General features: G+C 34.1%; 2 protein-coding genes and 2 non-coding genes across 4 annotated transcripts; 3 read left to right on the top strand and 1 right to left on the bottom strand.

Annotated features, from left to right (window-relative positions):
- The first annotated feature begins 848 nt into the window (after positions 1-848).
- Positions 849-1,989, top strand: LOC134274232 (uncharacterized). The gene is made up of 2 exons (XM_062756498.1): positions 849-1,173; positions 1,552-1,989. The coding sequence occupies exons 1-2, from the start codon at positions 937-939 to the stop codon at positions 1,837-1,839; spliced, it is 525 nt and encodes a 174-aa protein (XP_062612482.1). The 5' UTR covers positions 849-936; the 3' UTR covers positions 1,840-1,989.
- A 1,112-nt stretch (positions 1,990-3,101) lies between these two features.
- Positions 3,102-10,014, bottom strand: LOC134274231 (isocitrate dehydrogenase [NAD] subunit alpha, mitochondrial-like). Its single transcript, XM_062756496.1, has 10 exons — positions 9,865-10,014; positions 9,379-9,489; positions 7,893-8,065; positions 7,507-7,636; positions 7,174-7,307; positions 6,672-6,774; positions 6,395-6,459; positions 6,138-6,219; positions 5,719-5,871; positions 3,102-3,981 (listed from the first exon to the last, which is right to left on the bottom strand). The coding sequence occupies exons 1-10, from the start codon at positions 9,913-9,915 to the stop codon at positions 3,898-3,900; spliced, it is 1,086 nt and encodes a 361-aa protein (XP_062612480.1). The 5' UTR covers positions 9,916-10,014; the 3' UTR covers positions 3,102-3,897.
- On the top strand, positions 8,773-8,846 carry Trnas-aga (transfer RNA serine (anticodon AGA)). Its single transcript has one exon. It is a non-coding gene; the product is annotated as a tRNA-Ser (tRNA).
- Trnas-aga (transfer RNA serine (anticodon AGA)) lies at positions 9,062-9,135 on the top strand. The gene has a single exon. It is a non-coding gene; the product is annotated as a tRNA-Ser (tRNA).
- Positions 10,015-10,979: the final 965 nt, after the last annotated feature.

The raw sequence follows: 10,979 nt of genomic DNA, 5'->3' as shown, positions 1-10,979 counted from the left end.
CATCTGCGTAATGACCATATCATCTTGTCTACACAATCTATATATTTATTATACTAAATATTAAAGTATTTAATCCAAAAGTATTAAAAAATACGCTCATTCAAGTGTATATTAGATTTTACTCATTTCACGTGCACGCACGTGCATACATGAGCATGGTGACCATACCTTCTTGTAGAAGTCCATTACATCTATCTATGTTCTAAATCCCACCCCGTTTGGTTGAAAACCAAGTGAGCTATAGCTATTTAAAGTTTCAGCCAATCAGATTGCAGCGCACATACACGCACGTGTACGCATGTGCATGGTGACCATACTGTTTTGTAGAAGTTCATTATATCTATCTATGTTCCAAATCCCATCCTGTTTGGTTGAAAACCACGGGAGTTATAGCTATTTAAAGTTTAAGCCAATCAGATTGCAGCGCACGTGCATGCACGTGTTTTCATGATAATTGCTATATATCATGTTGTAGGATATCCTAATGCATGGCTATGTTTAAAATTTCAAAGGATTTCGTCAAAAAACAAGAGAGATATTGAGACTTTAGTTTCAGCCAATCAGAGCGAAGCGCACGTGCATGCGCGTGAGATATTGCTACTTTGATCATGTCATCATGTGTATGATACTTTTATATATTTATATAATGAGTTTCAAAGCATATAATCAAAAAATAGAAAAGTTACGGCCATATCTATTATATTAGTCATTTTACGTGTTGCACGTGCGCGCTCTTGCAAGCACGTGCGCGCAAAATGACCTTGATTCCGCAAATCTACATAACATGTCTACTAACCCTAAAAAGGTTTTACCTACTTCGGGTGAACAGTTTACAAGATCACTTATAGACAGAGAAAAGGAAGAGGAAACAGATTCTACTATGGAGAGCGACATACTACATTTTCACAACCCCAGGAGAAGGACTATCATGATTGGATGGATGGCTACATGTCACGGCGCAGACGACGAAGAAGAGGAAACTGGACATCCTGGTATTCATCAGGCAGTGGTCGGGCCCAAGAAAGAACACCAAACCCTCAACCGCAAGTTGGAAAACTCTGGTTCAAACAAGCCAAATACGACTTGATCGCAGCACTCAAGCAAAAAGAGAGATGCGCCGACGACGAGGCGATTGCACATACATTGAACTGGATATGCTACAAGTGTCAGCAGGTACTAGTATGTTATTTTTTTTTATAACAGGATAAAAGAAAAATAAGAACTTTTTTAACACATGTTATAATCTTTCGCTTTTGTTAAGATTCAGAGATTGGCCCTACACGGTATATAAGTATTTTTATATACCGTATAGGGTCAATCTCTAAATCTTAACAAAAGCGGAAAATGATATCAGATATCGAAATATAAGAATGATAGATTAGGAAATAATGTACTTTTGATAAGTTTTGGCGTCTAATAAAAATTCTCAGAATCTGGGGGAGGTGGGAGATGGGTTTAAACCATCCATTTCGTCAGGAGTTGTTGTGCATGTTAAAAACAGTTGGTATTTGCAATTACTTGTATTTGAAAGGCCATTTTCATAAATTTCAGGCCATTGAAAAGTGCATCAAGAGTTTTATGTATCGGGATGATGCTAATAAAGCAGGGGATAACCAGAAGAATCATGACCTAGTTTCCCTGTCATACCACGTGACTGTTCCTGGACTGACTGACCTTTGTAGACGGTTTGGTGACGAAGTCAGCCGTTATCCAGACAGCATGGTGTACCCTATGTCCAGTGCTGTACCTGGCGAAGTGTTCACTTCTGCTCAGGCAGAAAACGCCTGTAGTATTGCAGAAAGCATTGTAGAAATGTGCGATGAGCAGTGGAACTCGTGATAGCATTAAATGTTGTATATAAATCGCATTCTCTTATATAGACACTTATTGTTCTGCACTTTTTTTGTTCACAATTGGATTTATCGTTATATATCGTGTATTTTGAGGCTTATATCCATTGCATTGTAATTAGGTACGATATGTACATGTTTTGTTATTTTAAATTTTAATTCTCACATTTGAATTTATAAAAACATATTTTATGTATTTTTGAATATAAAAACATGTTTGTTTTGTATAGAGTCAATCATTCTTTTTAAATAGGTATAAAATATGTTTTAAAAAATGAAAGGATTTGAAAAGAATTTGAAATTATCTGACTTGATTTTAAAGATGTATTCTATTTTGCTACAGTATTTATAAATGATTTTAGTGTAAAAATGTTGTACCCATATTTTTGAAAAGATTTTTTTTTTCATTTTTAAGATCAATACATTTGTAATAGTTTAGATATCAACCAGGTAGGTAAGATAGAGCACTGTCAAGTAATGCAGGGATCCAGGGCTTAGTTACAGTCCAGCCAAAGTGTATCAAAAATTAACCTGACTGCAATTGTCTTTTTATATTACTTTAAATGTAATGTTTTAGTGGTAATCATATTTGAGTGTATTTCATGCTACGGGGGTATTTGTTTCCACTCATGTTTTAGTTTACATTACCACATAAGAGAAGCGTGGCACCAATACATAAGTGATGCACAGGTGCCGTTAACATACTGCATTTGATTTAACATCATCACTATATATTAGGAATTCTTTTTTGTATAAAAAGTGTCTCTGATTACGTAAAATTAAATAGAGCATGTTACTGGCCCATGTGTAATATTATCAGCTGTTGAGGAAGGTTGCACTAAATTTTGAGTAAATTAATTTATGTACAGTACCGTATAAACCTGCATATAAGTCAGATTTTTGGGAGTTAAACTTTGGTCCAAAACTCGATGTCAAACTTATAGGTGAGATATAAAAAGATTGGTATTTTAGAAGGTCAATCTTTTTAACATAAGCTTAAAAAATACAACCAACTTATAGGCAGACCGACTTATAAGCGAGTTTATACGGTAATTATCATATATACCAGAGTTTTATCCTGATGTTATAGCAGATCTTGGTACATGTACATGTAAATGTAAATAATTCAAAATAATTTCAAATCAATCATAGATACTGGTATCATGTCTGTGTTTTTTAACGCATTCACTAAGCTATGGAAGAATCTTTAGAAGTGTACATTAAATTGGTTATACTTGGAAATAAACTCACACATATAGCGTTTAAAGGATTTTTTTTATTCTTCTTCTTACTCATGTAGAATACAAATATTCACTTAAACAACTGATAACAACAGATCTGTCTCACAAACTGCCAAAAAAAATTTCACTGTATGTAACCCTAATTTTAAAAATTACAGGCAATATCAGTAAAAAATTAACTGTAATATGTATCTTATAACTTTATACTTGTCATTAATTTGTTAGTATGACAAACTTTGGTGTTGTTTATAAATTTAACAACCTCTTAAATACACGAAAGACATTAGAATTCAGCATGGCTAATATTTAGCTCTAGCCACTTTTCTGCTTCATTGAGGCTGGAGTATTGCATGAAACTAACACTGTCACTATCCTCCATTACATCATGTACATAAAAACAACACTATACTTTCAAATTAAATACATATTGCAGAAATTCATTGCAAATAATTTCTTGAACTGTTATCCATAATTTATCACAAATACAAACTTATCAACAACTCAGATATGAGATCAAATAAAACTTATGTGGGTCCCATAAATTTAAATATTACAATTTACAAAAATATTGAACAAGTCTATAAACAATATCTCAGACAAAAAAACAAAACAAATCATGGGACTTGTAAAGCAGATGAATACACAGAAATACAAATGAGCTCATAATTACAACAGAATTTCTAATGCAGATGATCTATATGTACCTTGTGTTTTATAGAAATCCTAATTAAAGATTTAAAACAATCCCTCAATATTTAATTCTGTGGTAAAATATCAATAAATACTTCCTAGTCCTCAGTCTTCGTCTACTCTATCTCCTGCACCTTTCTACAGATTTCTCCTGTGAACTCGGAACACTTAGAAGATCCCCCCAAATCACCAGTCAAATACTGAAATAAAATGATTGAAAATAATAAATAATGGTATAGCATGTTTCCAAAACAAAATTTCTGTCTGACATACTCTGCATCTTATGATAGAATTTCTATTATAATCAGAGATGATTTTTTTATTATTATAATAATATGTAATAATTATCTATTACCGTAATTTTCGGATTATAGGTCGGTACTTTTTTTCTCAGAGCCGCTGAGGTCGACTAATATACGATTTCGACCTGTCTAAGGCTCAAGTTTACGAAAAATGCCCCCAAATCAATAAAATTTACGTCAATTTCAAAGCAAATCTGTGCCACTTTCATAACTTTTTTCATTATTTTACGCAGAAAAATTAATGCCCAGGTAAACAATAAAATATTTATTCTATAGCTTTCTTACAAAATAAATTCCATTACAGATCCGTTGATGACAAAGGAAAAAACTGTGCTTCATCAAAAAAAATAATTCCTCAGCGTGTTATCCATTGCCATCATGCGGTAGCCATCTTGTGAAGTTAGGAAGTCGCTACCGTTTACTAAAAGTAAAACCCCAACCGTATCAAAATTTAAAATACGGAAAAAATTTCAAGGTTTTACCATTTATTAGTAGATAAATTGAAATAGTATTAATTTTATTTATTGTGACAGTCTTATATTTATTTAAGTGTAAAATGAGTGAAATAAATATTTGCCAGTCAGTTCCTAAATTTAATTACCAAATAAACCGATAGTCATTACTATATATTTTTTTATTTTATTTAATTATAATACCGGTCAAACGAATTAGCGCTATACAAAGATTGGCTTCTAACAGAATTTTAATTGTCTCACAGATAAAAGGATTTACACTGTGTGTACACGCAAAGGTTATAACACCTGTGTTGGTTTAATACCCGCAGGGCATGATTAGCAAATCCACGTGCCGTTATAGGGTATTAGTGTTACACATCATTGAACAAACAAAGCCATGAAATTCATAATGACAGTCAAATTGTGAATGTACCGGTACTCTCAATTAAATATATAATTAAACTTATAGCGTGGTAATATTATTTCAATTCTTTACTGTTGTTTAATATATACATTCAATGGTCGTTTGCGGGTTTTAGCAAATCCCTGAAGAACAAAACTGAAAATGGCGGACATCGAAGCGATTGTCGTCCACCGGTAAATAATGTCTGAATAAAATATATTAGGAATGTGTCCAAGTTGTTCTGAAATCAGACTGATTATTCTTTGTTCTCGGGTATTTCCCGAATTATAGCTGTAAAATAACATATTTATGTGTTATTTATGCCTCTGGTTTAACAACAGTATGAAACTACGCAGGCATTGAACAGGCAAGTTGGAGAAAAATAAGTAGTAACACAATTCAATGAAGTTTTAACTACATTTTTAAAAAAATTTTATTTAAATGCTGTACTCATTAAAATACCTGTTTGTTTTCTTGATACGTTCATGTCACGGAATAACCCCGGTAATTCTAGAAGTTTACCTGTTCTGATACGTTGTATCTGCGTAAGAATCTTTAGAAAACGGGAAACAAAGCCTCGTCCTATATAGTAAGTTCGTCCTATCTTAGAATTTTTCAAAAATTAAGGCTGAAAATGAGCCTTTCGACCTATATACCCCATCGACCTATGACCCGAAAATTACGGTATATATTGGTTATAAAATTTCTATTATAATCCACAAAAAAATTTTTTTAACAATGGGACCAGTTTTTACTGCCTAATTAAGAGCTACGCACCCTTCCCTCTCTGATGACGTCAAAACAGGAAGTCTCTATACGTCGAGCGTACTGTCCCAGACCCATGTATCGTAACATCATGACAGCGCTGAGAAGTAGAGCCGTGGGATTAGCCTTGTCTTCTCCAGCGATATCAGGGGCCGTCCCATGTACCTGCAATCAGGGTAAAAACAATTAACTGAGAGCGTACATATAGATGTTGGTAGTCCTCTAAACAACTGACACATGAAGTCCATTAAATCAATTAAACCACAAGTACATGTTCTCTCAAATTCCTACGGATTTGGAGGCATCTGAAATTTGCTGTGAAAAAAACTCCCTGCCTTACTGTGACTAAATGGTAGGAACAACATACTTTTCTAGGTTTAATTACTTTGACTCAATTATAAACAATGATAAATAAAGATATTTATACTTACGGATTCAAAAATAGCACCATCTTGTCCAATGTTACCACTAGGTGTCACCCCAAGTCCTCCGATAAGTCCCGCACACAGGTCACTGTCAATCAGAAATATACTACAATTAATAGATAGAGACAGGAAAAAAGGTTATTGTGAGAATCAGAGATATACACTCATTAAATTATAAATAAAGACAGGAAAAAAAAGGACATGGATCACAAAACTAAGAGCTGCAAGGAGGAGCATCTCCAATCTCTAATACTAATTAATACCTCAAGATATCCCCATAGAGATTGGGCATCACCAACACATCAAACTGTGTGGGATCCTGGACCATCTGCAAGGAGAAGACAGAGGAGTCAGGAATTTTATTGACAGGAAAAGAATTTTCCTTAACAAACTACTTAAGTGTTATACATTTTTCGAATATACCACATCAGACAGTATAAGGATCATACAAAAATTTAAATGTACACTTTGCTTGCTCCTCTTAACTTCTAACATGATTTACATATAAGGCTACACTTCCCTACTGTGACACAGACTTACATTTAAGCAGACTGTATCCAGGTACATCTCTTTAAATTTAATATCTTTGTTCTGTTCAGCTACGTGTCTACAGCACTTTAAAAACAATCCATCGGTCATCTTCCTGTAAGAGAGATGAAATATACTGAAATATCAAAGTAAAATACATAAATTTATAGACATAATATGTTATTGGATTAAATCGACTTTATCCTAACAACTGAGTTTCTTACAATATTTTTGCCTTTTGACCTATTAACGAGTTTCATACATTTTGTAACATTAAGCCTGGTAGCCAATGCAAAAGTCTCTTGCGTTATGTTCAGTTTTTAACCAATGGACAGGTTTCTTTCATTATTTTAGCCTCGTACCCTATAGATAGGTTTCTAAATCTGTTTGCCTTTTAACCAATGGACAAGTTTATTCAATGGCCTAGAATGTTTATGTTTATTGTTGGTCTAGAAGTCAATTGTCAGGCCTCTTAAATTATGTAAGCCTTGTAGCCAATGGACAGGTTTCTTACATTATGTTCGCCTTGTGGACGGCCATGACTGTGTCCCTGTTGTTGTCACGAGCGTAAGAGAAGGCGTACTCCGCGACCCTCATTGACGCTTCCTCTGTGATCTTCTTAATACTCTGTACCACACCGTCAACAATCTGCAGAAATACGCTGATGTGTTTACAGTCTTTAAAACAAATCTTCTATAAACAGATGAATCTCTGTTACATATATGAAAAGGATTTTACATGGAGAAGACTTAAATTCTGTTTCACACAAGCATTTACAGGTTACAATTTAAAGCTGAAACATACACCACAAAACTCATAAAATGCTCTGTACCAATCATAAACTCACCACATGTTCTATTCCACTGTATTCCCCCTCTGTATTCTCTCTAATGGTGACCAGATCTACATCTGTGTAGGCCGTTTTGTAGCCTTCTATTGATTTGCAGGGGCGCACATTTGCATACAGACTAAAAGCTCTATACAGTAAAAAAAAATTCACCTTATAGCATCAGTTTAGTTTATAAAATGTTGCACTAAAGAATATATTAAGATTTATTCACAACAAGTGTTTTGGGTCACATTGAGTACTACAAATCATGCAAATCACCCAAATTTCCATGATACTTTATTCATGAATATAAGAATATCAAATAGCAAAAAGTTTCAAACTTTAATTGCAAGGATAGAGTCTTGTATTAGTTTTGTAAAAATAAAATGAAAGTTTGGTCTTACTTTCTTAAGGCTAGATTTAGAGACTGATGTCCTTTTCCTATGGGTGTGGCTAATGGGCCTTTAAGACCGACTTTTGTTCTATCCATGGATTCAAAAATCTTTGGAGGGAGTCGAAAATTTCCATCTGGGCCTTTAACAGGAGTGACATCGACATCTTCCCAGTCGACCGGGGCCTGTCAAAAAAGACATACATGTAGTAACTATCTTTAAATTACAAGTTAAGGCTGTAATTTAATTCATTTCTCACCACTCTGTCTCCTAAGTTCAAGGAAGTTACTTTTAAGTCAGTAGCCTTTTAAAGTTTCTAGAGTCAATGAATATATAGGTATTATCTTCAGATGTTAGATAAGAAAAGTCACAAAACATATTGGTATCAATGCAATTTTCAGAAGTGAATCTAATTCTTGATTAATGTAAATAACTAAAAGTAATTAATATTACACCACTTTAAGTTAAATGTATGAAAAATTAAATCATCAAGACAAAACCCACATAATATCAGTAAATTTATCTATATATAATTGTTTAAATGCGAAAATGTTAAAATTCCTGAGTCTGCAATACAGTATTTGACCTAAGAATACAAGTGCTTTAACATGTTTAAAGAATGAAATCAAAAAAAATATGTGTTTTTTGCAACTGATGTCCCCATATGGCAGCTTAATTTAAATGGCGAAGGTTAAATTTTCTCAACCTCCAAGGTCAACGGATCATAAATGTTAAATTAGGACTTAAGTCAACAAATATACCTGGTAAACATGAAAACATAAAGAGTCCAACCATTCGGAGGTTATGGTTAAGGTTACTGTTTTCTAAAAGTGGGTCAAACTCCAACAAAGCTCAAAGGTTATGTAGGAAATTAGGCTGGACTGAGGACATCGGCCTGGATAGCTCAGTGGTTAGAGCACCTGACTAGAAATACAGGGGTCCCGGGTTCGATTCCCGGTCCAGCCATATGTTTTCAATATATATGTATTTATGAATTTTCAATGTATGTTTACTCATTCCTCCTTTCCATACTACAGATGGTGCCGTGGCCTACCTTGTTCAGGCAATGTATAATTATTAATGTTAAGTCCTGACAAGGTGAACTTGAGTTGTGTCTTCGGGGTCGAAGACTATATTTAAGGAAGGGGGAATGTAGGAAATTAGGCTGGACTGAGGACATCGGCCTGGATAGCTCAGTGGTTAGAGCACCTGACTAGAAATACAGGGGTCCCGGGTTCGATTCCCGGTCCAGCCATATGTTTTCAATATATATGTATTTATGAATTTTCAATGTATGTTTACTCATTCCTCCTTTCCATATATACTACAGTTATAACTTTTTCGGTCAAACAGATGGATGTAGACAGGGCAAAATGTATATATATCCCAAAATTTTCCACTACCCGGGCAATAAAATTTTTTGTGTATGTAAATCACAATCCACTCCATCATGCTCCATTGCCTTGTAAGTGTTGGAATAGAAAACTTTTACTCTTACCCCTGCAGCACTGAATATGTCCTTGACGGCCTGTGAAATCTCTGGACCGATTCCGTCCCCCGGAATCATAGTAACCAGCTGTCTGCCTTCTGTGGCATAGCTTCGGGAGTTCTAAAATAATACAGTTAATACACAAGTTCATCTACAGATATATACATCCATGATCTGACAAAAAATGTTATTCTATGAGGCCCAAAAGTTCAGAAAATCTTTGATAGATGTTTAATTAATCAATCAAATTTCAACACCAATAAGTGTTAATTAACATTGCTAATACCAAGAAACATCTTTGCCATCATTGATGAAGTAGCAGGACTAGGTCAGATGAAACGAAACTAAATTTCTAAATCTCAAGACAAAACGTCGTCTGCAAATTCCCACGTGGGCTGTCAAAAAGTCCCTCTTAGAGAACTTCCAGTATACAGCTAATGGTAATTCAAACGGAAGGTTTTTAATCAAATGTGTTTCATACATGATTTATCTTACCTGATTGGGAATCTCCTGTAGCAACCTTTTCAACGTTCGCCGAAAAGCCATCGTTGTGACCTTCAAAATGGAAAGTTCCAATATTTCGATTTCCGTTGATAATCAAGGTGTTTTAAGCGCTTTAATTATTTTTGGGGAAGATCTCAAAGTTAAAACAAGATCCGATCCTTAGTTTTTAATAGGGAAAAATACTTGAAAGTGATTATAAATGATTAAACACATTAATTGAACAATCAAGATTTGTATTTTTTCTGAAAGACGTCCCTTTAGGGATCACACGAATATGACCCAGGACCCCTGGCTTGCGACAATGATCTATTTTAGAGATAAACACCTTTACATCTAGTTTAGAGATAGACTCCCATTAAGAGATTCAGAAAAATACCTTTACATCTAGTTTAAAGATAGATATCTTAACATTTAGTTAAAAAAAACCACATTTACATCTAATTAATAGATTAGACACCTTTACATCTAGTTTAGAGATGGACACCTTTACTTAATTCTAGTACTGTTATAGAGATAGACATCTATACATCTAGTTAGAGATAGACACCTTTACGAGTACATCAAGTTAGAGATAGTCACCTTTACATCTGGTGAGAAATATAAGCCTTTACTTAAAGAAAGAGAGAGAGAGAGAGAGAGCTTTACTTATAGTAAGACGAAGACACCTTTACATCTAGTTAGAGATCGATACCTTTACATCTAATTAGAGATAGACAGCTTTACACCTAGTTAGAGATAGACACCTTTACTTCTAGTCAGAGATAGACATCTTTACATCTAGTTAGAGATAGACACCTTTACTTCTAGTAAGAGATAGACACCTTTACATCTAGTTAGAGATAGACACCTTTACATCTAGTTAGAGATAGACACCTTTACATCTAGTTAGAGATAGACACCTTTACATCTAGTTAGAGATAGACACCTTTACATCTAGTTAGAGATAGACACCTTTACATCTAGTTAGAGATAGACACCTTTACATCTTGTTAGAGATAGACATCTTTACATCTATTCAGAGAGAGACACTTTTACATCTAGTTAGAGATGGACACCTTTACATCTAGTTAGAGACAAACACCTTTACATCTAGTTTAGAGATAGAC

This window comes from Saccostrea cucullata, unplaced genomic scaffold (assembly GCF_032062105.1).
Source record: "Saccostrea cucullata isolate Sc308-1 unplaced genomic scaffold, CSIRO_AGI_Scuc_v1 ctg290, whole genome shotgun sequence".
NCBI classification, from domain to species: Eukaryota; Metazoa; Mollusca; class Bivalvia; order Ostreida; family Ostreidae; genus Saccostrea; species Saccostrea cuccullata.
This window is presented reverse-complemented; position numbering and strand designations above follow the sequence as displayed.

Bases quoted from the DNA above. Each gene is read 5' to 3' on its own strand.
- LOC134274232 (XM_062756498.1), top strand. From the start codon at position 937: ATGGATGGCTACATGTCACGGCGCAGACGACGAAGAAGAGGAAACTGG. The intron at 1,174-1,551 runs GTACTAGTATGT...CATAAATTTCAG, and splicing joins TATGCTACAAGTGTCAGCAG to GCCATTGAAAAGTGCATCAA.
- LOC134274231 (XM_062756496.1), bottom strand. From the start codon at position 9,915: ATGGCTTTTCGGCGAACGTTGAAAAGGTTGCTACAGGAGATTCCCAAT. The intron at 7,308-7,506 runs GTGAGTTTATGA...GTATTTCTGCAG, and splicing joins ACAGTGGAATAGAACATGTG to ATTGTTGACGGTGTGGTACA. The intron at 5,872-6,137 runs GTAAGTATAAAT...CCCTGATTGCAG, and splicing joins ATGGTGCTATTTTTGAATCC to GTACATGGGACGGCCCCTGA.